At 35.7% G+C, this 27,219-nt stretch overlaps 2 protein-coding genes across 2 annotated transcripts; both read right to left on the bottom strand.

The window, feature by feature from the left end:
* Positions 1 to 153: 153 nt before the first annotated feature.
* Positions 154 to 10,716, bottom strand: LOC141333960 (uncharacterized). The gene is made up of 3 exons (XM_073839112.1): positions 10,670 to 10,716; positions 9,963 to 10,159; positions 154 to 3,439 (listed from the first exon to the last, which is right to left on the bottom strand). Exons 2-3 carry the CDS (start codon positions 10,132 to 10,134, stop codon positions 2,592 to 2,594), a joined length of 1,020 nt encoding a protein of 339 aa, XP_073695213.1. The 5' UTR covers positions 10,135 to 10,159; positions 10,670 to 10,716; the 3' UTR covers positions 154 to 2,591.
* A 2,049-nt stretch (positions 10,717 to 12,765) lies between these two features.
* LOC141333962 (uncharacterized) lies at positions 12,766 to 26,516 on the bottom strand. Its single transcript, XM_073839114.1, has 2 exons — positions 26,319 to 26,516; positions 12,766 to 13,998 (listed from the first exon to the last, which is right to left on the bottom strand). The coding sequence occupies exons 1-2, from the start codon at positions 26,488 to 26,490 to the stop codon at positions 13,241 to 13,243; spliced, it is 930 nt and encodes a 309-aa protein (XP_073695215.1). The 5' UTR covers positions 26,491 to 26,516; the 3' UTR covers positions 12,766 to 13,240.
* Between the last annotated feature and the right edge of the window lie 703 nt (positions 26,517 to 27,219).

Below are 27,219 nucleotides of genomic sequence, written 5' to 3'. Positions count from 1 at the left end.
TAAGATTCAAAAATGAGTCTAAAACTATGTTCCTGTACTAGTGTGAATGTCTTTATTGAAATATCTTTAAAAATCCAAATACATGTAAACATTATTAAGGGGCTTAACTTACCTCTTAACGTTTCGTCTGCTCACTCAAAATGTCGTCCGATCACTGCTGTTGTTGAGATTCAAATGAAGGTGACTCAATCAAAATTGGATTATTGGTCCAATTTTCTTTAAAAAAATATGAAGCCTTTGTTCCTCAATATTTTTGCCTAAATGGTTCCTCAAATTTAGCCTGAAAATTACCCAAGTTTGCTTAAAAATAGATGTGAAATTTATCTCTTAATTTTATTAGTGAAATGTTCTCAATATTTTAAAAGAAATACAGAAAACTGATTTTTTTAACGAAATATGGACATTATTTTTAATGATTACATCAATTTATTTAATGAAAATTACAAGCCTCATGATTCATTTTTTACAGTGTATGCAAAAGACAGAATAAACATGTTTGACATCTAAATGTTTGGTTTTTCAGTTTTCATTGGAATCTGAATTAGGAATTGATAAAATTCAAATACACCGCGTTCCAAATTATTATGCAAATGATATCTTTCACTGGTTTTCATAATTAGTCAATGCAAATGACAGTCAGTATAATTAAGTCATCAACCATTAGGGTATAATTCGAATTTTATTGAACAAACCTCCTAATGATAACAGTATTTATTTCAAAAATAAAAAAACTGAAAATGCACTCTTCCACATTATTATGCACAACAGAGTTAAAACATTGTATAGGTTGTAAAGAACTGAAAATGGGCATTTGCTGAATTTGCAGCATTAGGTGGTCATATTTACTGAAATCAAAGGCTATTTCAATCAAAAACATCCTAACTGGTCAAGTTACATCTTACCATAGGACCCCTTCTTTGATATCACTATCACAATTCTTGCATCCATTGAACTTGTGATTTTTTGGAGAGTTTCTGATTGAATTTGTTTGCAGGATGCCAGAATAGCCTCCCAGAGCTGCTTTTTTGAAGTGAACTGCCTCCCACCCTCATAGATCTTTTGCTTGAGGATGCTCCAAAGGTACTCAATCTGGTTGAGGTCAGGGGAGGATGGTGGCCACACCATGAGTTTCTCATCTTTTATGCAGATAGCAGCCAATGACAGGGGTATTATTTGCAGCATGAGATGGTGCATTGTCATGCATGAAGATGATTTTGCTACGGAAGGCACAGTTCTTCTTTTTGTACCATGAAAGAAAGTGGTCAGTCAAAAACTCGACATACTTTGCCGAGGTCATTTTAATACCTTTAGGGATCCTAAAGGGGCCAACCAGCTCTCTCCCTATGATTCCGGCCAAAAACGCCACCTCCTTGTTGTGGTCGCAGCGTTGTTGGGACATGTTCCATCCACTACTCCATCTATCTGGACCATCCAAAGATGCACAACACTCCTCAGTAAACAAGACTGTTTGAAAATGAGTCTTCATGTATGTCTGGGCCCACTGCAACCGTTTCTGCTTGTGAGCATTGGTTAGGAGTGGCCAAATAGTAGGTTTATGCACAACTGCAAGCCTCTGGAGGATCTTACGCCTTGATGTTCGCGGGACTCCAGAGGCACCAGCAGCTTCAAAAACCTGTTTGCTACTTTGTAATGGCATTGTAGTAGCGCCTCTCTTAATCTGATGAATTTTTCTGGCAGAAACCTTCCTCATTCTGCCTTTACCTGCACGAACCTGTCTGTGCTCTGAATCAGCCTCAAATCTCTTCACAGTACAATGATCACGCTTACGTTTTCGTGAAATATCTAATGTTTTCATACCTTGTCCAAAGCATTGCACTATTTGACGCTTTTCGGCAGCAGAGAGACCTTTTTCTTTCCCATATTGCTTGAAACCTGTGGCCTGCTTAATAATGTGGAACATCCTTCTTAAGTACTTTTCCTTTAATTGGGCTCATTTGGCAAACTATTTATCACAGGTGTCTGAGATTCATTTCAGTGATCCAAAGAGCCATGAGACACAATACCATCCATGAGTTTAATTGAAAAAACAAAAAAACTGTGTTTATGACACTTACATACAATTTGCATAATAATTTGGAACGCGGTGTATACCCAACCCTATTCATTACCATGCTTTGTTTCTTCTGAGAAAGGGTTCAAAGTAGAAAGCAAGCATCAGAAAGCAAACTCTGCCGTTTATATGGCGAAATGAGGGAGTGGTTTAATGCTGGTTTGTAATTTTGGGTTTAATTTAACTAATTGGAATAAATTGGTCTGGCGTAGGTGCTTATGGAGGATGGCCACCTTTAGCATATGAAATGACTTCACTTCAAAGTGATTTTAGTTGAATCTTGAAAACAATTCCCATGCTGGTGGGACAATCCCATAAGCAGATTATTTGGAGATGTGTTGTTCATTTGTTTGACCAAATGCGGGAGAGTTGGCAACCACGCAGAAGCCATTGCTTGTAAGTGAAGGTGTTGAGAAAAAAATCATCTGGAAGAACGCATGGGATTTATATAACAGGTACATTTTGTAAAAAACATTTTTCCAATGCGTGACCAAAATGAAGACTTGAAAAAGTAAAAGTTTCATGTGTTTTTAGTACGTTTTAAACTGGATTTCTCTCCAGCATGAAGCTTCATGTGAAGTTTAAGATTTCCTTTAATTTTGCAACATTTTCCACATATTGGACAGGTGTAGGATCTTTCTTTATTGTGAACGCTGTTCTTGTGAGTTCTAAGGGATGCTTTCTGACCAAAACTCTTCCCGCACTCAGAGCAGGTGAAAGGCCTCTCTCCGGTGTGAACGACAAGGTGAACCTTAAGGCATGTTCTGTTCTTGAAAGCCTTTCCACAGTAATCGCACATGAAAGGCTTATTTCCAATGTGAGTTTTTACATGATTCCTAAGGTCATTTTGGTCTGTAAAACTCTTTCCACACTGACGACATATAAAACGCTCCTCTCTCAAATGAAGCTTCATGTGAATACGAACAGAGTTTTTATATTTAAAGCGCTTTCCACACTGCTCACATGGAAACGGCCTATCATCGTCGTCATCGTGAGTTTTTATGTGGCTTTTAAGGGTTAGTTTTGCTGCGACTTTCTTTCCGCACAGGTCACAGGTGTAAGGCTTCTCTCCAGAGTGAGCTCTCATGTGTCTCTGAAAGCCTCCTGGTTCAATAAAACGTCTTCCACATTGTGGGCAGGTGAAAGGCTTCTCTCCGGTGTGAATCCTCATGTGGATTTTAAGGGCATTTCGACTCGAGACACACTTTCCGCATACTGTACAGATGACACGACTTTGAATCTTCTTAGTGTTTTTTTGTGATGAAGTCTCTTCAGCTTCTTCTCCAGTATTGGCTTCATTATTCTCACATTGATCTTTCCCCTGTTTCTTATACTGCTTTTGAATCTCCTCCATTATTGCCATCAGGTCTAGGATGAAAAGAGACAAGTACAAGTTAAACTCGGTTTATCTGTTCAACTATGGTAATTTTTGTGAACATTAGCACTCAGAATTTAAGTCCCATTGTTCGACAAACCATGCTTACTAAAATGATCTCTTCTAGAGGTATTAGATCTTCAAAAGCATAGGTCACAACATCTTCATGGACAGCTTGAGATTAGGCATTTGTGGACAAGTCTTCAATGTTTTATGTCCTGCGTAAATGAAGTGAGTCAAAATAAAGTATGGAGTTCCACAGGGCTCGGTATTAGGCCCTCTGCTTTTATCTTTGAGTTTCTTCCCCCCTGTGGTTTGTTTATTTTCTTTTACTTTAATATACATTGTATATAACTGTATATATCTATATTTTCTTTTGGTGGTTGGTTGTTGTTGTTTTTTTTGTTGTTTTTTTACCCACAATTGTAAATAAAGCAAACTGCAAACCTGTGTTGGTTTGCAACAATTAGTCCCAGAGAATTAAGAGTCATAGAGTTGTCTTTATTAGTGGTTCAAGTACGTAGTGCTTAAACCCTATTGTAGTTGTAAGGATTATTATTATTATTATTATTATTATTATTCCGCCCTAAAACTGAACGGGCAGCCCAAACCGTAAGGCCTAGAGACTTGAAACTTGGTCAGATGGTAGAATGGTAGAAACTACAGCGACCAAAAATGCAAAAGTGCTTGTAACTCCCAAACCATGTTTCATAGACTCAAAAAAATAACTTTATTGGGTCCCGGAGGCCTCGTTTTTCCGTAAAATTGAGTTGTGTCTAAAATCTACTTTTGTGAATTAGTCCTAGGTTTTTTGGCCAATTGGAACCAAACCAATGCAGAAATATTCTCTGGACAGTGAATATCAATAATTATCAAAAAAAGTTTAAATTTAAACTCAGTGTTGCATCGGAATGCCAAAACGTTCCTAAAGTGAGGGGCCTTTTTTATTATAAATGACTATAACTTTGAATAGAATGAGATATCTTCACCAAACTTGGTACACATGTGTATAAGTTTAAGCTTTGGTCAAATGAAAGAAATTGCAGCGCTTCACCACTTGGTGGTGCTATAAGAGGGAAAGACATAAAAAGGCTATAACAAGACAGTCATTAGTCCAATGAAAATCGCAGTGTCTTGGTCCAATGTGCCATAAGGGGCTATGAGGACATTGGTGTATCTCAAAAAACAAGGCCACCATCAACCAATTAAATTTGAGCATCAATTAGAAAAGGATAACGGAGGCCGATCAGAACGAAACTTGGTGGGCATGTTCGACTCATGGCCCTAAAGGTCTGTAAGAATCTTGAAAGAAATCGGCCACTAGTTGGCGCTAAAGAGTTTTTTGCAATCAAATGTACCCAGGTCAAAAAAAAATACTTAAATGCAATGAAAATACACTTAAATACCCGCAAATACATTTTTAGTGCATCACTATTTTTGTGTTAAATAAAAGTGTGATGGTTATACACTATAAATATACTAATTAGAAGTATGTTTACACTTCAGTAGGACTTTAGTACACTTGAAAAAAGTATACTAAATACCAGTAATACTTAAATACTTTTATAGTGTACTAAAATAAGTATACTGAAGAAAAAACATACAAAAGAGTTTTATTAGTGTGTTTTTGGAAAGTGTGCTTTAAATGCTTTAAACATTAGTTGATTTTTAGTAGACTGTTTACATACTAATCCTAAGTTTAAAATAAGTTAATATATAAAAAATATATTATTAATGTATTGCAGTAGAAGTACATTTTTTTCCAAAAGTTGTACTTAAGTACACTTAATATGAATGCACTTTTAGCACTAACACTTAAATCGATTTTGAGTGTGGTAATTTTAAGTTTACATTAAATTGTTTTAATAAAAAATCTGTTAGTAATGTATTGTAGTAGAAGTACATTTAAAAGTAGGGTTCAAGTGTAACTATATATAGTTTTTTAAAATACAGATATAGTATGTTAAAAGCACATTTTAGTTCAATTTCATGCCCCCGGTTTCACAGACAAGGCTTAAGCCTAGTCCTAGACTAAAATGTAAGTCTAAGCTGTTTCAACTGAAACAAAATTGCTCTGATTGATCTTGTAATGTTTTTTTCTAAGCATGTTTATAAAATTACTTAAATGTCCTTATTGAAATATGGCCTAATCCTGTTTTAGCCTAAGCCCTGTCTGTGAAACCGGGCATGGTGTCTTAAATGGTCTTAAGTTTATCTTAAAATGTTCTTAATACTAATTTTTAGTTCATTAAATACAAAATTAGTTTGGGAAAATAGAGCACTTTTAATACAGTATTTAGCACACTTTTTCCACAATTTGTATATTCTTTTAATATATTACTAGTACACTTTAAATTAGTCATAAATATATTTATAAATGTTTAAAAGTAGGGTTCAAGTGTATTTCTAGTTGTAACTACATATTTTTTTAAATACAGATATAGTATGTTAAAAGCACATTTTAGTTCAATTTCATGGTGTCTCAAAATAGCACAGTTGAGTGCACTTAGATGATAATAAGTTTATCTTAAAATATACTTAATACTATTTTTTAGTACAATAAGTACAAAATTAGTGCGCAAAAACAGTGCACTTTTAGTACATTACTGAAAAGTGTACTAAGTATACTCAAAGTGTATTTTAGTGCACTTTTTTATCAGGTGGAGTGCCACAGGGCTCTGTATTAGGCCCTCTGCTTTTTTCCTTGAGTTTCTTTCTTATTTTCTTTTACTTTTATATACATCGTATATAACTGTATATATCTATATTTTCATTTGGTGGTTGGTTGTTTTCATTTACTCACAATTGTAAATAAAGCGATCCAAATTTGCAATTTCAGTCACTGTCCCTGTGTTGGTTTGCAACCAAGTCAAAGAGTTGCATCATTAATCTTTAATCAAATCTGAACATTTGCTTTCGCTCTGGAATGGCATTTCTTCTCTAGTTACGTCAGATTGACCTCCAACAGATCGGTTGCAATGAGTAAGAGACAAAATAAAACTGTCCTCTATTCAATATTTAATTTCAACTGGAAATATGTGACCCTGGAACACTAAAGCAGTCTTAAGTCGCTGGGGTATATTTGTAGCAATAGCCAAAAATACATTGCATGGGTCAAAATTATTGATTTTTCTTTTATGCCAAAAATCATTAAGAAATTAAGTTCATGTTCCATGAAGATTTTTTGTAAAATTCCTATTGTAAATATATCAAAATGTAGTTTTTGATTAGTAATATGCATTGTTAAGAACCTAATTTGCACAACTTTAAAGGTAATTTTCTCAGTCTTTTAGATTTTTTTGCATCCTCAGATTTCTGATTTCAAATATATGTATCTCGGCCAAATATTGTCCTATCCTAACAAACCATACATCAATAGAAAGCTTATGTATTGCTTTCATATGATGTATAAATCTCAGTTTTGTCAAATTTAACCTTATGACTGGTTTTGTGGTCCAGGGTCACATATGTACTTAAGACCTGTAATGGGTGTGTCAGACAAGACATCAATAATGCAAAAAATTGTAGCTCTGGGGCTGCGTTCCACTTGTGTCCATCTGATGGAGTAGGATGCATGGTTCACACGGAGCTTGCGCCCTCTACTGGTGGGACCAGAGGTGTAAAAAGTACTCAAAAATTGTACTCAAGTGAACGCACAGATACTCAGTATCTGGCCAAAAACATACTTGAGTAAAAGTAAAAAAGTACAACTTTAAATTGTACTCAAGTATTAAAAAAGTAGAAGTACTTATTTTCTGAAAGACATACAGAAGTATGGTTAAAGGGAGAGAAAGATGCCAAATGCAATGGCACAAGTTAAACACACATACACATATATATATATACATATATATATATACACACACATATATATATATATATATATATATATATATATATAGTGGCAAAACAATTAAAGTGCAGCACAGTGAAACACCGAAAAAGAAAAATCAGTGAAAGGGATCCTTTCCACCCTCATGTCATCCTTTATGACTTTCATTTATCAGATGAATATAAAGTTTTAGAAAACACTTCATATAACGCAAGTGTATGGGACATCCAAAAATGACACTTGACAGCAACTCATGCAACCTCTGTTAATGAATCAGTTTTTTTTTTTTTTTTTTTTTTTAAGTTAAATGATTGGCATATGTAGGAAAAACACAAATACTAATATTTTAAACTTGACCGCTGTGTTTGGTTTCTGAAGTGGTCCTGTCCCCTTGCATTATATGGACTAAAAATCTTTGCTTGTGTTCATCTAAAGAAAGAAAGTCATAAACATCTGGGATGCCAGAGGTTCAGTAAAAGGCGAGAGAATTTTCATTTTTGGGTGAACTATGCCTTTGAAGAGCAAGATGTGATGCAGAGGCATAAAACATATTCCAGACAGAGCATGTGTTTAATTAATGAGAAGAGTCGTAGAATTAAGTCCTACAACATTAACGTTTTGAAAGACCACTTTTTTGTGTTGTCTATTCAACGTCACTGTCTAAAAGGATCGTTAATCTTTTAATTGCTTATTTGGGGCATTTAGAGTTTTTTTTCTCAGCAAACATTGATAATTATTTGCGACTTATTAGATGAATTCTCTTCTGTTCACCATATTTAAAGTAAAAGTACAAGTAGTCCGTTTAAATTGTACTTGAGTGAAGTACAAATCCCTCAAAATAATACTTAAGTACAGTAATCAAGTAAAATTACTCAAGTATTTTACACCTCTGGGTGGGACCCATGCAGTGGGTTTAATGGGAAACCCCTCGGTCACTTGAATAAAAATTACTGCAATTTTACATCAGCACAAGTCGAGAGAACAATGACCCGCATGCAGGGTTTATTTTACATCTAGTTTTTGACAGCGTTGGGGAGGCCACTACAAGCTACAAGCTATTCATAAGTTAAAGCACACTGCAAAAAATGCTTTTCTTACATAGATTTTTTGTTTTGTTTCAAGCCAAAATATCTAAAAATTCTTAAATCAAGAAGGATTTTCTAGACAAGTAAAAATGACTTTCTTGTTTTTAGAAAAAATAAGTTCTAAGTTAAAGTTTTGGCTTGAAACAAGCAAAATAATCTGCCAGTGGGCTAAGAAAAATAATTTAGTTGTCTGCTTCTTACCCCATTGGCAGATTATTTTGCTCGTTTTAAGTAAAAACTCACTTAATTTTGACATTTTTTTCTTCTGAAAACAAGACAATAATTTGCACTTGTCTAGAAAATCCTTTTTGATTTAAGAATTTTTAGATAATTTGGCTGGAAACAAAATAAAAATCTAAGCAAAGCATTTTCGCAGTGTATTTGAGCTCGAGTCAAGATATACTTCTGTAAAAGTACACTGAACCTACTTTTTTAACCACACTGTACATTGCAAATAACCAAATAAACATTAATCAGCAATGTTTTAAGTGAAATATTTGAATGTGATGTCAAAGACTAAACTGCAAAAAAAAAAAAAAAAAAATGCTTTTCTTGCTTAGATTTTTTTTTGTCTTGTTTCCAGCCAAAATATCTAAAAATAGTTAAATCAGGATTAAGAAGGGTTTCTTGTTTTCGGAAAAAAAGCCAAGTTAAAATTAAGTGCAATTTTGATTTGAACAAGCAAAACAATCTGCCAATGGGGTAAGCAAAAAAAAAAAAAAAAAAAAAAATTATGGTTTCTGCAAGTTTATGAGGGTAAATTTAAGACCTTTTCAAGACCAAACAAAATCAAATTTAAGAAAACAACAAAAATCAAAGGGAAAACAATACAGCAATATGTTCTCTAAGTATAACAGTTCATATTTTTTTTTAAAGAGTTTAGAATTTGACATAAAGTATGTTAAGGCTTGAATACCTCCAGGAGTATTTAACCTCAAGACAGGTGCGATAAATTTCATTTTATGTGCCAAACATTTGTGTGTTGCATGCATAGATTATCCAAATTTGACCAAGCAAATGGGGCCTAAATATTTCTACACCCGCCTCCACAGTAGGAGATATTATGCTATTGGCTAGACCAGGTGTGATGGAGAACCTAGTGGCTCAGAGAAGAACTTGTGCCTGAAAAGAACAGTACGTCTGATAGATGGCAATGTTTGTATCATAAATATGGGTATGGTGTGAGTCATGCTAAAAAAATTGTACCCACATCGAGAAGAAATACAACTAATCTCCAGTCATCTGGAATACAACCACAGGGAGCTATATGAAGACTTTCAGAAGTACCAGCCCAAAATCTACCAAAACTGCTCAAGAAATGGCAAGGAACAATAAGAGAGTTGTACAGACGGCCATTGATTTGTTAGGGGTACTTTCTGTATTATCTTTTTCAACCTCATAATTTAATAAGGATCTTCTCAGCTGCACTTGAAGGCAGCATTAGTATTTGTTTGGTCATGTGATCTCAACACGTTGTCCACATAAAATGTCAAATAAAACCACTTTAATTATGACACTATTAAAAACATCATTCATTTCCGTAGAGCTGGATGTTTTAATAAGGATCAAATGAGTTCAGCTTTGAGAATGAAAACAAACCTATTCCATCGTCACTATCTTCATCCTCCACTTTGAACGTTTCTTCAATCCTCACATCTTCAGTCTCCTCTTTAATAAACGCCATCTTTATTTGTTCTTCAGTGTCTTCATGTTTCAGACTGAACACTTCTGCAATCCTTATGTCTCCAGTCTCCTCTTTAATAAACGCCATCTTTATCAGATTTGCCAGATGTTTTCTGTGTTAAAGATGAGAAGAATTAACAAATACATAAATAAAGCAAACTAAGCTCTATTATAGTGAAAGTTAATGGACTTAAATTAACCAGAAATACTCAAAACTAGCACTACAAATTAACAACACAGCTTAGACACTTTATATTTAGTCATTATTTGGATTACATTCATAATTATTGATTGATATGAGACATTTATTAGTCCACTTCGGTGAATAATCAGCATATATTGAATCAAAACCGTGTGGTTTAATTGCCTGAAACATGCTAAAGCCCAGTTTTTGTGATCACCAATTGAGAAATGACTGAATTCGTGTTTAATAAACTGACTGACAATATAAAGAGAGAAATGAGAGGCAGATGCGCTTCACTAACAGAAAACAACCAGCATTAACGTGAGATAAAGTATTACAGTGTTGCATTCAAGAATAATGAAGCCATTTTACAGAGTTTGCAAAACCTATACAATTGCTTAAATAGATTGCATTCATTTAAACGATTAAAAACACAAACCTTTCTCCAGTCGAACCACAACAAACACCGGAGCTCGACGCAGACTTGTGTCGTCATGTCACAAAACCAAAATAAAAGTCCCTTTTAGGTGAGCACAAGAATAAGGTTCATAGGTGAGATTCTTATTTAAATAGATGGCGTTCAATTTTGTGCTGAACATACGAAAACTACTAAAGAAATTGTATGAGATTCTGTCCAAAGTGCCATATATATATATATATATATATATATATATATATATATATATATATAGTAACGTAATTAAATGAAACATTTTACCAAATATCTAATTCAATGTGATTAATATGATATTATGGAGAGAGAGACAAAAAAAAAAAAAAAGAATATTGTTAATGAAATATTGATAATTTCAGACTATTAAAAAATTATAGACTTTTAATGAAAATGTACAGTGCCCCAAATATACTTGGTTTGAGTTGTTGTCTATAGTGATTCATTGCACAGTGATTCCCATGCTGAAAAAAAACCCCTCTAAAACCAGCCAACCACCAGTTAAAACCAACTACTTCCAGCTTAAACCAGCTCAGGCCAGCCAACCAGCCTAGGTTTTTTTCAGCATGTTTAACAAACACATTTTACAGTTTTCCTAAAATTAAAAAAACATACTTTAATTGATCCCAGATAGCACACATACATCTGCAAGATGTTAAACCCTGGTGAAAAAAAAACAGCTAAAACCAGACTGGTTGGCTGGTTTTAGCTGGTCAACCAGCCTGGTTTTAGAGGGTTTTTTGGCCACTTTCCCAGCCTGGCCAGACTGGGAAACCAACAGCGAGGAAGATGTAAATGCAGAAGTCAAATAGACGTCTCTGAGATGTAAGCGTGCTATTAGGGATTCTTGTTAATCAAATATGTTTATGCTGTAAAAACAAAGCTCCCGTTTACATGCAATTTTCATTATTGGTATTATTCACTACGAAATGATGGACTCAGAAAGAGTAGATGTGTCACTGACCACTGCTTTAATGTCTTATTTCATTTATGTCTAATGCAAGACACTTTTGTAGGGTTGTATTGCATTCTTGTGTATCCAGCCTCAGACATTTTTGTTGTGATGTGCTTAAAAATGTCTAGTTTCAGTCTTCTTCTTCTCCAATGGGGGTCTGTGGCAGCCCTATGAACGGAACATAGGAAAATGATAAAACACTTGTAGTGATGGCCATGGATAGTGATCTGACCAACTTTGGGGCCCCTAGGACCAGCTCCATAGTGCCACCAGCAGTTGAAATATTCATTATTCGAATGGTTATAACTTTTTAACCTTTTGCTGTAGAAAAATGAAACTCAGTACACCTGATTCTTCTCTTTATGCTGATCACTTTCAATAGCTTACATTAAGACTTCATTACAGTATAGGCTATCACTACTCCTCCTTTAAAATGTCTAATTCTGAAAATTGGCTCAGATGATCTTTGGACTGAGACGGACAGAAATGACTGAACCAAATTTTTTGACCTACAAAAAAGGTACGATGTTGAGAAGTTAACGAGATCAACCCATAATAGTTGCAGAGGCTCTATCTTGGCCAAACTTTGATCAATCGACACAAATCTTGGTATAATTAATCAACAGTGCCACCTATGGATCGGGAGATACGAGAAATGCAAATTTGACCTTATAACTTGGGAAAGCATTGTCCAAATGTTGTTTCAATATCTTTCAATTCCCTGATTTATGCCCATTCTGATGATGTGTCATTTTCCATCAGTGTGTCTGTTGGCCATTTTTAAGTAATTGAAAAACAGTTTTTTTTCGCTACTCCTCCCACAAACATTGTGCAATTTTGTCCAAAATCTGGTAAAATGATCTTTGGACTGAGCCACACAGAAATGGCTAAACAGATTTATAATATTCACTACTGCTCCTCAGAAATACCTCTCCAAAGTTGACTGTTCCTGTGTTTGCCGATTTCTGCTAGGTAGTCAGCAAAAACTTAACTCGCAAATTTATATTTTTGGTTACAAATGCAATTGTTTTAGTCGCAGTCTGGAGCCCTGATAAACATTGCATCTAAGAATTTGTCTATATCCACAAATAGCTAATGGTAAATACATTTTAGCAAAACGGCGATAAATCAAATACATAGAGTTTATGACCATGCTTTGAGAAGGAGTTCAAGCGTCCTTCAAAATATCAGTCGTCAACATTTTCATGACAAAAATAAAAACATATCAAGCCAACTGGAGTAAGTTGATCTGGGGTAGGGGGCTTGTGGAGGATGGCCACCTTTACACTTTAGCATATGCAAATATGGCCAAACTGACTTGAAAGTGATTTTGGAAATAGCTGGAAGAACTTTTATTGGAGCTCAGTCTTGCCACTTCACACTAGTCTAATCAAGATCAGATCTGTGTTGAACAAAACAATACAAGCTGATTATTTTGAGATGTGTGGTTTATTTAGTTGACCAAATGTGCGAGAGCGTTTGTAAGCGAAGGTGTTGAAACCCGACCATATCTTGAAGAACGTGTAGAGTTTACATAGCAGGTATATAAAATTTGTTCCAAAACCAAGATTTGAAGAAAAAAAAACAATTAGTTTCCAAATGTTTCACATCTTTTTGGTACGTTTCACACCAGATCTCTCTCCAGCGTGAAGCCTCATGTGAATCTTAAGGTTTCCATTAAGTTTGCAACTCTTTCCACATATTGGGCAGGTGAAAGACTTTTCTGCATTGTGAGTTCTGTGAATGTGAGATGTAAGGGTTGTTCTCTGTGCGAAACTCTTCCCGCACTCAGAGCAAGTGAAAGGCTTCTCTCCGGTGTGAATTACAAGGTGATCTTTAAGGCATGTTTTCCTCTTGAATCCCCTTCCACAGTGATTGCACATGAAAGGCCTCTCTCCAATGTGAGTTTTTATGTGACTCCTAAGGTCATTTGGGTCCGTGAAACGCTTTCTACACTGACGACATACAAACTGATCCTTTCTCAAATGAATCTTCATGTGAATAGCAATGGATGTTTTATGTTTAAAGCGCTTTCCACACTGATCGCATGAAAACGGCGTATCATTGAAGTTGTGATTGTTAATGTGATTTTCAAGAGTCAGTTGTGTTGCGACTTTCTTTCCACAAAGGTCACAGGTGTAAGGCTTCTCTCCAGAGTGAATCCTCATGTGGATTCTAAGGGCTCTTTGATTAATGTAACAGTTTCCACACTCTGAGCAGATGACAGGATTTCTTTGAGTCTTCTTGGTGTTTTTTTGTGTCTCTTCAGCTTCTTCTCCAGTATTGGCTTCTTTATTCTCACATTGATCTTTCTCCTGTTTCTTATACTGCTTTTGAACCTCCTCTTTTATTGCCATCAGGTCTAGGATGAAAAGAGACAAGTACAAGTTAAACCCCAAAAGTGAAGATAAACTCTGCAGGCTTATCAGTTTAACTATGGTCATTTTTGTAGAAAAAACTGAATTTGAGAACAATAGTAAGAATGCTTTATCTAACAATGGGACTTAAATCCTGAGTGCTAAAGTTATATCTCTTCAAGAGCTATTAGATCTTCAAAAGCATAGCAACATCCTCATGGATAGCTTGAGGTTAGGCATTTGTGAACAAGCAGTCAATGTTTTATGTCCTGCGTAAAGGAAGAGAGTCAAAAACAAGTATGGAGTGCCACAGGGCTCGGTATTAGGCCCTGAGCTTTTCTCTTCGAGTTTCTTCCCTCCTGTGGTTTGTTCATTTTCTTTTGTTTTTATATACATTTTAGATAACTTTATATATTTAGATTTTCTTTTGATGTTTTTTTTTTTTTTTTTTTTTTACCCACAGTTGTAGATAAAGCAAATGTTTGCAACTTCAGTTGTTGTCCCTGTGTTGGTTCTCAACAATTGTTCCCAGAGAATTAAGAGTCATAGAGTTGTCTTTATTAGGGGTTCAAGCATGTTGTGCTGAAACTCGATTGTAATTGTAAGGATTATTATTATTAGGGCCCGAGCCCAAAAGGGCGAAGGCCCTATTGTTCTTCTAAGGGTTCTTATTTTTTTATTTTTTTTATTTTCAACCTTCCGGGCTATTATGGGGGCCTTAACATACTCAAAAACTCTTGAAAATTTGCACACGTCGGAATCTGCCGTCATCCGGACGCCACAGAGGCTGGGACCCGGGCGTGGTTCAGGGCCTCTACAGCGCCCCCTGGAACACAGTTTGAAATCTTGATGTACTACGCACACATACTTGCACGTACTCATATGAAACTCGGTACACATATAGATCTCACTGAGCCAAACAACTTTTGTACTCTATGTCATAGGCTCCACCCAACAGGAAGTGAGATATTTAGGGCTGTTTAAAAAGCGCATGCTCTGAAATTTAACGTACTCCTCCCAGGGTTTCCATAGGATTGTCACCAAACTCGGTCAGCATGATCTCAAGACATTGGGGACGCTAAATTGCGAGGAGATTTTTGATATCTCGAACGGTTTGGCCGTGGCAAGGCGACAAAGTAATGGCGAGAAATGAGAAACAGGAAGTGTCTAATAACTGTTGCACACATTGCCCGATTCTGATGAAACTTCACCAGTTTGTTTGTTGTATGATGCAGATTCCATAAATGTGACTATTATGAGTCAAAGTTATAGCGCCACCAATTGGCAGCAGGAAGCGTGTCATTTTCAAAATGCTTTGAAATCAGCCTCTTAATTTTTTTTATTTATTTTTTTTTTATTATAGACAGATGTAACACAAAACAGTACAGTGAGAAAAACAGTGTTTTTTTGCCCCTATGCACACTTACTTCCCTACCCATAAACCCCTCAGGAGGATTATAATGAAATTGTATATACTATACATACTATATATTTACAAAAATATGAAATGTATATAATGACATTTTTCAAATAAGAGAAAAAAAAAAAAAAAAAAAAAAAAAAAAAACTAAATTAACCTAAAACAATTATGCATATAAAAGTATATTCACATACTAACAAAACTCAGTCAGAATCTAGTGAGGTTAAAGAGTCAAAGGTATTTATGATGGGATTCCAAATTTTATAGAATTTAACAGTTGAGCCCTGAATAGTGTACTTCAATTTTTCTAGAGAAAGGAGTGACATGAGGTCTTTTAACCAGGAGGTAGTTGGGGGTGGAGATGGACACTTCCAATGTAACAAAATGCATCTTCTAGCAACAAGGGAGGCAAATGCAATGACATCTGTTTGTTGTTTCGAAAGAGTAGAAGAAGACACAGACACACCAAAGATAGCAACCATTGGACAAGGAGAAAGAGAAATATGTAAAGCCCTTGAAAGAAAATCAAAAAAGGAAGCCCAGTATAAAGCCAATTTAGGGCAACTGAAAAATGTATGAACATGGTCAGCTGGAGAGAAGGAGCATCTAATACAAGTGTCATCTGTTTCTGGAAACAATTTATGGAGTCTAGCTTTGGTAAAGTGGATTCGGTGCAACACCTTTAGCTGAATTAAACTTAACCGGGCACAGGCAGAAGTAGAATTAACTCTAGCAAGGGTCTCGGACCATAGCTCTTTAGACAAGCTAAGCTCTAACTCTTTCTCCCATGTTGACTTCAAACATAAGAGAGATGAAGTTCTAGATGAAAGCAACATGAGATAAATAAAAGAGATACGGTTACTACCTATAGGGGCTGAAAATAAACTCTCAAGCAGGGATTTTTCTGGCAATTGGGGGAAACTAGAGAAATTAGTTCTTACAAAATTACGAAGCTGAAAATACCTGAATAAATCTGTTTTATGTAAATTATATTTGGCCATAAGGTCATTGAAAGTAGCAAAATGATTACCAATGAAAAGATCTGAGAAATTAACAATGCCTTTATCACTCCATCTTTTAAAAGTGTGATCAACCATAGACGGCAAAAACAAGTGATTGTTGCAAATAGGACTGAAAACAGAAAGTGATTCTAACTGAAAATGTTTTCGAAATTGTTTCCAAATTTTTAGAGTTGATAGCACAATGGGGTTCCTTGTATAACTAGAAGTTTGGAGGGACAAAGGAGCAAAGACTAATGCTTTAAGAGAAGAAGAGGTACAAGTAGCAGCTTCTAGTGTACACCAGTTAGACTCTGAAGCATTGCACCATACTGAAATCTTGGCAATATTAGCAGACCAGTAATAAAAAAGAAAATTTGGCAGGGCTAAACCACCATCACATTTACGGCGCTGAAGAATAACTTTGCTTACTCTTGGAATCTTACCTGCCCAAATAAAAGACGAGATTATTTTATCAAGACAGTTAAAAAAAGATTTAGGTAGAAAAATAGGGAGAGATTGAAAGAGGAATAAAAGACGTGGAAGAACATTCATTTTAATAGTTTCCACTCTCCCTACCAGAGATAGAGGTAGACAGTCCCAGCGTTTTAAATCAAGTTTAATTTGTTCAACCAAATTAGTAAAATTATTCTTAAATATGGAACTTAAAGAATTAGAAATATTGACCCCTAAGTAACGAAACCCAGAAGAAGAGAAATTAAAGGGTAGGGCACTTTTAGATAATTTCCTAGCTGCATCATTTATGGGGAAACATTCACTTTTTGTAAGGTTCAATTTGTAACCAGAGAAAGAGCCAAAGGTATCAAGCAGTCGTACAGCCTCATCAACACATCCTACAGGATCCTGGAGATATAACAACAAATCATCAGCGTATAAAGAGACTCTATGTTCAGAACCTCCCCTGTGAATGCCGGATATTAGCGGGGAAGATTTTAATGCAATAGAGAGTGGCTCAATTGCCAAAGCAAAAAGAAGAGGGGACAGAGGGCATCCCTGCCTTGTCCCCCGTGAAAGAGGAAAGAAAGAAGAATTATCCAAATTAGTTCTAACACTTGCGGAGGGAGCAGAGTATAAAAGACGAATCCATGAAATCAAATTGTGCCCAAAGCCAAATTTTCCTAACACATTAAATAAATAATTCCATTCTACACGATCAAATGCTTTTTCAGCGTCCAGAGAAATGATCATTTCAGGTGCCACAGAAGAAGATTGGTCAAAAATTATATTTAACAAGCGTCGAATATTAGATGACATCTGGCGTCCCCTAATAAACCCAGTTTGGTCATCGGATATAATATCAGGCAGACATGAATCCATGCGCCTTGCCAACAACTTTGCTAAAATTTTTATATCAGCATTCAATAAACTAATGGGCCTGTAACTACTACATAAAGTCGGGTCTTTGTTTTTTTTTAATAAAAGAGAGATAGATGCTTGATTTAATGAGGCTGGAAGATAGCCCTGTTGAAATGACTCGTTATACATATCAAACAGTAAGGGGGCTACTTGTGTAGAGAATTTCTTATAAAAATCTAAGGGGAAACCATCAGGCCCTGGGGCTTTGTTGCACTGCATGAGACCAATACAAGAAATAATTTCATCTAACCTGATAGGTTCGTCCAATGTCTTTGCAGTGTTTGTGTCAACTGTAGGTATTATTAAATTATCGAAAAAAGAATCCATTAAAGAAGAATCAGTAGGAGACTGTGAAGTATAAAGCTTGGAGTAAAAGGTGGAAAAGACCAAATTGATGTTTTGAGGGTCATACACCAGTTTGTTTGAAGAGTTATCAAAAATTTGAGTAATGTAACGAGATGTAGACTGGTGTTTAAGCTGGGACGCAAGAAGGCGACCCGCCCTATCCCCATGTTCATAATAGGTTACTTTGGTTCTTTTAAGTAAATATTCAGCTTTATTTGTTGAGAGCAAATCAAATTCAGTTTGTAACTTTAAACGTTTCAGTTTAAGTTCAGGACTGGGCTTACAAGAATACAGATTGTCCACCTCTAGAATAGAACGTATTAGCTCTTGCTGCTGTGATTTTCTCATCTTAACTAAATGGGCAGTATAAGAAATGATCTTGCCACGAATGAAGGCTTTAAACGTTTCCCATAATAGCGAAGCAGAAATAGTGTCTGTTTTGTTAGTCTCAATAAAAAAATCTATATTTTTAGATAAAAATTCACAAAAATCTTTTCTAGCTAAAAGCCCTGAATCAAATTTCCAAGGAGGCCGGCTCTTAAAGGTAGGCAAAAAGGCAATGTCTAACATATGTGGGGCATGATCAGAAATAACGATGGCTGAGTAATCAGAGGAAGTTACAGAAGGAAGTAGGGCCTTATCAAGAAAAAAGTAATCAATACGTGAGTAAACATGGTGTACACTAGAAAAGAAAGAGAATACCTTATCAGAAGGATGAAAGAAGCGCCAGGGATCCACACAGCCTATTTGATTCATCAGTGAAACTAAGGACCTAGACATAGCAGAAGACGTCAATGATTTGGACACAGATTTATCAAGATTATTGTCAACGACACAGTTAAGGTCCCCGCCAAAAATAAGATGATGAGTGTCAAGATTTGGGATCTTTGAAAAAAGCTTGGACATAAAAGAAGGATTATCCCAATTCGGAGCATAGACATTTACTAAAATAACAGGTTTTTGAAAAAGGGCTCCACTAACAATAACAAAGCGTCCCTCAGGATCAGAGATTACCTGCTCCATGAAGAACATCACTCTCTTATGTATCAATATAGCTGTACCTCTAGACCTGCTATTGAAACTGGAATGATACACCTGACCAACCCATGGTTTACGTAGTCTAGTATGGTCACTAATACGCAAATGTGTCTCCTGGAGAAATACAATATCGGAAGAAAGAATCTTAAGGTGGGAGAATACTTTGGAGCGTTTAATTTGACCACCCAACCCGCGTACATTCCAAGTAACAATTCTTATGGAGTGACCAACTCCCCCCTTAGAAGTAACAGTGGGCTTATTCATGCAACTGTTTCAAAAATTGTGAAATTAACTGAAAAGGCAAAAATCCAATTTTTTTTTTAACCTCAACTAAGAAAACACAATTAAAATATGAAATCATAAACGAAATAAACAAAAAAAATCCTCCATTGAACACAACCCATGAACATACCCTGAACACAAAAAACAAAAACACTAATGACATGAAAAAGGACAAATGGAGATAATTTCTGATACTCATCCATCCAAACATGGCGAGTGGCCAGAAAACTTTTTATCACAACCGATTAAGTAGTGGAGTTGGCTCCAACAAACTTAAAGATTTTAACACCATGAAAAACTAATTGCTTCAACAGACAAAATAGAACTCTGAATGCTGTGCAGAATAACAATAATAACTGTAAGTCCGGCAAGAAAAAAGGAAAGGAATAATAATAATAGAAATAAGAATATGAATAAAAAAAAAAGTCAAGTCAGATATCAACGAGCACTAAGCCATCAAAAAAAAAATAAAAATAAAAATAAAAATAATAAAAAAAAAAAAATAAAAAAAAATAAAAACTCAGTTCGAAATGGCTTTGTCCCCCCTGAGAAAGAATTAGTCTCTGAAATACCTAACTATCATTGTCCAGGGAGTTACTCAGGAAAATTTTGATGGTAGAACCGTTCTGCAGCCTCGGGGGAGTCGAAATAGTGCTCCGAGCCGTTGTATGACACGCGAAGTTTGGCCGGGTAAATCATGCCAAAGCGAACTCCACGCTTGTAAAGCAAGCCCTTGACGTTGTTGAACGAGGCTCTCTTTTTAGCCACTGAAGCGCAGAAATCTTCATAGAATTTGATTCTATACCCTTTGTATAGAATCTCCTTCGTGGCCCTCGCCCAATTGAGCACGATTTCCTTCTCAATATAACGGTGAAATCTCACTATAACCGGACGGGGATATTGGCCTTGGCGAGGTTTAGGTCTCAAGCTGCGATGCGCTCTGTCAAGCTCCGGCGGAACAGAAAGGACGTCACCGAGAACTTCGGTAAAAAAGTCCGTCATGAACTGCCTGACGTCCTTTCCCTCAATATCCTCTGGAAGGCCGAGCACGCGAATATTCTGGCGTTTTGATCGCGAAACAAGGTCCTCCACGTTAGCTCTTAAAGCGACATTCTCCTCCATTACCGATGTCATCTTCGACTGAAGATTCGAGACCTCCTGTTCAAGATGGGTTATCCTGCCACTATGATCAGTGAGACTGATCTCCATATCAGTGATACTAGTCGCTTGGGCCGCCAATGCAGATCCAATAGATGCAATAGACGAACGAAGGGAATCCAGAGACGAGTTCAGCAGCGTGGTGAGTTCACCGGTAATATTTTTTCTTAATTTGTCCAGTTCGCTAACCAGCGTGTCAGTCGTTAGCGGATTTGGAACATCATCAGCCATGTTGCCGCTGTCAGGGCCAAGAGGAGACGTCTTGGACTGAGAGTTATGTTTACCCGCTCGCGCACCTTTGCTCATTGTTAACAGTTCAGCCGGATTCAAAATTTACCCGTAGAAAAGAACTAACCTTGAATAAGGTGTTATACAGGAGAAATATGAAAATTGTTTCGGAGCGCTGACACCACGCGTCTCTCCTCTACATAGCGAAACCGGAAGTCCCCAGCCTCTTAATTTTACTTGATTTTCTTTAAACTTCATCAAAATCATGTCAAAACACGGCCGATAAGAATATGTAAAGGGGTCGATGATAAATCAAATGCTGTTGCCATGGCAACGTGTCAAACTTTAAAATTAGATTCCTGTCTTTTCGAGGCAGATAACATGCTAAGAAATTCATGAAACTCAACACACACATCAATATTATTTATTTATTTGTGTATATTAGGGGTGGGCATAGATTAATTTTTTTAATCTAGATTTAAACTTGGAATTAATCTAGATTAAAATGGCTAATTTGAATTCTGATGAAGGCATTCAGAATATGTGTTCTACCCAAATAATGACTTAAAGTCTTTGAGAATGGATCATAAAGCTCATAAAGCTGTTCTATGATAATTTGTTGATGAAAATAAATTGTTCAATTAGATGTACTTGTGTTTACTAACTAACAATGAAATTATTTTTCTACCTATTAGATTGTGTGTTTTTTTTTAACGTCAACACCTACCCAGCCCATTACATGTTACACCGTACTTTTATTTTGACAGGTTGCCATGAAGTTTCTGTGTCATACAGTATGATATGATGCTAGTTTTCTCAAATGAAACGGTAAAAGTGACACTCACAGCAGTTTGGGAGATTGAGTTTATCTGTTCATGTGAGATGAAAATGCCAAAAATTAGCGGGAGCGTCACGTGTGTTTCAGTATGCGTATAGTAAAAGCTCGTCTCCATCATTCATACATACAGCTAGGCAAACGGAACATATCGGATTCATATTAAAACGGTCTTTTTGCATTTCAGTTTTCACATACATTAGTCCATATCGCGATTTGAATTAAGTGACTGACCAACATTCGATTTATGAATCCAAAAAACGACGAATTTACGTGGCATTTCGCTATAGTAGATTCGGTTTTTATGAATGGAGGACGACGCGACCCCGTCTGTGTTTTGGCGGCGGTGGAGGAGACTTAAACGCGCAAACATATTCTATAGTCTTCGGTATACATCCGCGTTAAACTATCAAGGTGAAAGTCATCATAGCTTGCGTAGTTTAGACCCAGCTCCCAACCCAAATTTGAGAATAGATTAACGGCAATATTTTTTTTATTGCGCGATAAGAGTTTCACGTTAACGCAGCACGTTAACGCCGATAACGGCCCACCACTAATATATATATATATATATATATATATATATATATATATATATCGCCCCATTAAAATACTCAACTTGATTTTTAAAGATATTTTGAAAGAATGAAGCGTTTATAGAGCACTTTATTGTGTATTGCTGTACAGCCACATGAGCTGTGTTCATGTTCATGTTAATTCACAGTACATAAACTAATGTTAAAAGATACTAATTTACCATTAAACAATATATGAATACTTTTTTTTAGCTTAATATTAATTAACATTAATGAATACTATTTAATTATTGTTCATGTTAACTAATATAGTTAATGTTAACAAATGAAACTGGATTGCAAAATTGAATATATTGTGTGTATGTGTCTTTGTGTTGATTTTAAAGTTTAACCCTTTCAATTCTGTAAACTTTAAATCCAAACTAGCAGAGGGTTACTGTGAATGCATGTGCCAACTGTGCACCGTCTTCCTTATTGATTCTTAGTTATGTAGCACTTAAGAGTGGTGTATTATAACAGGAGTCACCTGCAAAGCAATATCCACAGAAAAATTGAACAGCTAGGTAAGGATGACCTTTAAGCAGAAATGGTGGACATAAAGCAAGCAATAATAACATTTTGTTATCATCATGAATTACATGTTCTTATCATCATCATCATCAGAATATAGGGAAGATGTAGCATATTGGTTCACAGTTGGCATTTATCTGATGTCCTTGTAGGGGGTTAGGTTTATAGCAAACTCCTCCTAGAGATTTAATGAAATCAACATTATATTTGGTCAGTCTGATCTAGAGGCCTTAGAGATGTTAAATTGTGAAGATCTTGAGTTTTCATTAAAGGGCGTGTCCGTGGAGGCCTGACAAAGTTTGATATTTCGCCATGGACATAGAAGTTGTTATAACTCAGCCATAAAATGTCCGATCTGCCTCAAAATTCACAGGTTTGGTAAGAGTCCTGGCCTGAAGACACCTAAAGGCCAATATTCAGATATTATCATAGCGCAACCTGTTGACAGCAGGATATATCATATCTTTCACTAACTCAAACATACCAAGGTCAATCTGCACCAAACTTCATATGTTTGATGAAAGCGGTGGCCTGAACACATCTACATGCCAGTAATCAGTTATAGGCATAGCACCACCAGCTGGGAGCGGCAAGTTTGGCACATTTAAATAACTTATGACATATTTCTCCTATATTTAATGTATTAAAAGCATACTGCCCACCGTTTTCTGTTTTCCTAAAGCCACCGGTCGGCAGTGAGCCAGGGTGCGAGGGCCCGTTCATCGCTGCTTGCAGCTTTAATTATTATTGTTATTCCGCCCTAAAACTGAATGGGCAGCCCAAACGTGTAAGGCCTAGAGACTTGAAACTTGGTCAGATGGCAGAGACTACAGCGCCCAAAAATGCAAAAGTACTTATAACTCCCAAACCATGTGTCATAGACTCTTGGGTCATGAATCCTTCATGATTTCGGGCCCCTGAGGCTCCGTTTTTCAGTAAAACTGAGTTGTGTTTAAAACCTACTTTTGCAACCTAGTCCTAGGATTTTTGGCCGATTGGAACCAAACCAATGCAGAAATATTCTCTCGACAGTGAGTATCAATAATAATTAAAAAAAAAATATTTCAACTCAGTGTTACATATGAATGCCAAAACCTTCATAAAGTGAGGGGCCATTTTTATTAAAATGACTATAACTTCTGACTAGAATGAGATATCTTCACCAAACTTGGTACACATGTGTGTAAGCTTAATCTTTGGTCAAATAAAAAAAATTGCAGAGCTTGACCACTTGGTGGTGCTTTAAGAGAAAAAGACATAAAAAGCTATAACTAGGCAGTCATTAGTCCAATCCACCTGAAAATTGGTATGCAGTGTCTTGGTCCAATGTGCCATAAGAGTCTATGAGGACATTGGCGTATCTCAAAAAACATGGCCACCATCAACCAATGAAATTTGAGCATCAATTAGACAAGGATAACGGAGGCAGATGGGAACGAAACTCGGTGGGCATGCTTGACTCAAGGGCTGTAAGAATCTTGAAAGAAATCGGCCACTAGTTGGCGCTAACAAGCATTTTTGCCTCCGTAATCACGTGGTGTTTTACACATCCACACAATATGCATATCATTTGATAGATCTCCTCATCCTGAGCAACTTTACCTATCAAGATGTTAAAAACGTAATACTTTTGCAAACTAGTCCTAGGTTTTTCATTCAATCTTGATCAAACCACTGAAGCACAATTCTCTGGACTCTCAAGATCAATAATTATTAAAAAAAAAAAAGTTGAATTTTGTCATTTGGTTGGCTCAACAGGGTCATTTAGGAAAGGGGCGTGGCAATATATTCCCAAAAGCCTATAAAAACTAAACAAAAACTCAAAAATGTACAATGTCTCAGATGACTGTTAACAAGCATGCAACGTTTCATGGAAATTTGACCATAAGTGAGGTTATAACAGTTAAAAGGCTTTAAAACCACACAATTCTTATTTTAAATGGCCTCAAATTGCTAAAAAAAAGGTTATATCATGTAATTTATTTCATGTTGGCCTACGTCCTAACAGCATAGAAGCCAAAAAAGGCCTTAAATACTCAAACCCCGCTAATTGCTGCTTGCAGCTATATGTTTGTTTGCTTCTTTTCATTCCCCGAATCACTAGGGAGCGTAACAATAATCTTTAATCAAAATCTGAACATTTGCTTTCGCTCTTGAATGTTTTTCACTTCTAGTTTTTGACAGCGTTGGGGAGGCTACTCTGAAAATAGCGTGATAAGCTACAAGCTACTCATGCTTTGCTTACTTAGATTTTTGTGTTTCGTTTCAAGCCAAAATATCTAAAAATTCTTAAATCTAGAAGGAAGTAAAAATTATGTCACAGTTAAGTGAGTTTTGGCTTGAAACAAGTTAAATAATCTACAAATGAGGCAAGCAATCTAGTTGTCTGCTTCAAGTAAGATTTTTTTTCTTACCCCACTGGCAGATTTTAATTTGACTTTTTTCTGAAAACAAGACAATAATTTTTACTTGTCTAGAAAATCCTTCTTGATTTAATCATTTTTTGATATTTTTTGCAAGATATAGGCTACTTCTGTAAAAGTACATTGAACCTACTTCTTTCCCCACACTGTATATTGCAAATAATCAAACATTCGTCAGGAATGTTTTAAGTGAAATATCTGAATGCTGTGCAATTATGATGTCAAAGACTACACTGCAGAAAATGCTTTTCTTGCTTAGATTTTTTTGGCTCGTATCTAGCTAAAATATCTAAAAATTCTTAAATCCGGTTTAAAAAGGATTTCCTTTTTTTTTCAGAAAACAAGTTAAAATGAAGTGCGTTTTTGCTTAAAATAAGCAAAACAATCTGCCCATGAGGTAAGCAAATAATAATAATAATAATAATAATAATTCAAAGAGAAAACAAGATCAGGCTTTCTGCCAGTTTTATGAGGGTAAATGTAAGACATTTTAAGACCTTCAAAATCAAAGGGAAAACAATACAGCAATATGTTCTCTAAATATAAGTTTACTTTTTTTTTAAAAGAGTTTAGACTTTTACATAAAGTATGTTAAGGCTTTTATGAGCCAAACATTTGTGTGTTGCATGCATAGGTTATCCAAATTTGACCAACCAGATGGGGCTTATGGCAAGATTTATATCATAAATACTGGTACTGTTTATGTCGTGCTGAAAAATTGTGGCACATCGAGAGGAAATACAACTAATCTCCAGTCATCTGGAAAACAACCACAGGGAGCTATATGAAGACTTTCAGAAGTACAAGCCCAAATCTACCGAAACTGCTCAAGAAATGGCAAGGAACTATAAGAGAGTTGTACAGACCACCATTGATTTGTTAAAGATACTTTCTTTCTGTATTATCTTTTTTTTTGTAATTTAATAAGGATCTTCTCAGCTGCACTTGAAAACAGCATTCGTGTTTGTCTGGTCATGTGATCTCAACATGTCTGTCCAAATAAAATGTAAAATAAAACCACTTTAATTATGATTCTCTTCAAAAAGTATCATTAATTTCTATAGAGCTGGACGTTTTAATAAGCATCAAATGAGTTCAGCTTTGAGAAAACAAACCTATTCCATCGTCACTATCTTCATCCTCCACTTTGAACGTTTCTTCAATCCTCACATCTTCAGTCTCCTCTTTAATAAACGCCATCTTTATTTGTTCCTCAGTGTCTTCATGTTTCAGACTGAACACTTCTGCAATCCTTATGTCTCCAGTCTCCTCTTTAATAAACGCCATCTTTATCAGATTTGACAGATGTTTTCTGTGTCAAAGATGAGAAGAATTAACAAACAAACACATAAAGCAAACTAAAACTCAGTCTCAATCAGCTCTATAGTATAGTAAGACTTAAATGAACCAGAAATACTCAAAACTAGCACTGCAAATAAACAACATAGTTTACACACTTTATATTTAGTCATTATTTGGATTACATTCATAATTATTGATTTATATGTCACATTTATTAGTCCACTTTGGTGAATAATCAGCATATACTGAATAAAAACTAATAATGAGGTTTAATTGTCTGAAACATGCTAAAGCCCAGTTTTAGAAATGACTGAATTGGTGTTTAATAAACTGACTGACAATATAAAGACAGAAATGAGACGCAGATGCGCTTTACTAACAGAAAATAACGAGCATTAACGTGAGATAGAGTATCACAGTGTCATATTCAATAATAATGAAGCCATTTTACAGAGTTTGCAAAACCTATAAAAGAGTTTAAATAGATGACATTCGTTTAAACGCTTCAAACACAAACCTTTCTCCAGTCGAACCACAACAAACGCCGGAGCCCGACGCAGCCTTGTGACGTCATGTCGCCAAACCAAAATAAAAGTCCCCTTTCGGCGAGCACAAGAATTAGGCTTCTTTTATAGGTGAGATTCTTATTTAAATACATGGCGTTCAATTTTGTGCTGCACATACGAAAACTACTAAAGAAATTGTGTGAGATTC

This window comes from Garra rufa, chromosome 4, assembly GCF_049309525.1.
Source record: "Garra rufa chromosome 4, GarRuf1.0, whole genome shotgun sequence".
Classification (NCBI taxonomy): domain Eukaryota; kingdom Metazoa; phylum Chordata; class Actinopteri; order Cypriniformes; family Cyprinidae; genus Garra; species Garra rufa.
This window is presented reverse-complemented; position numbering and strand designations above follow the sequence as displayed.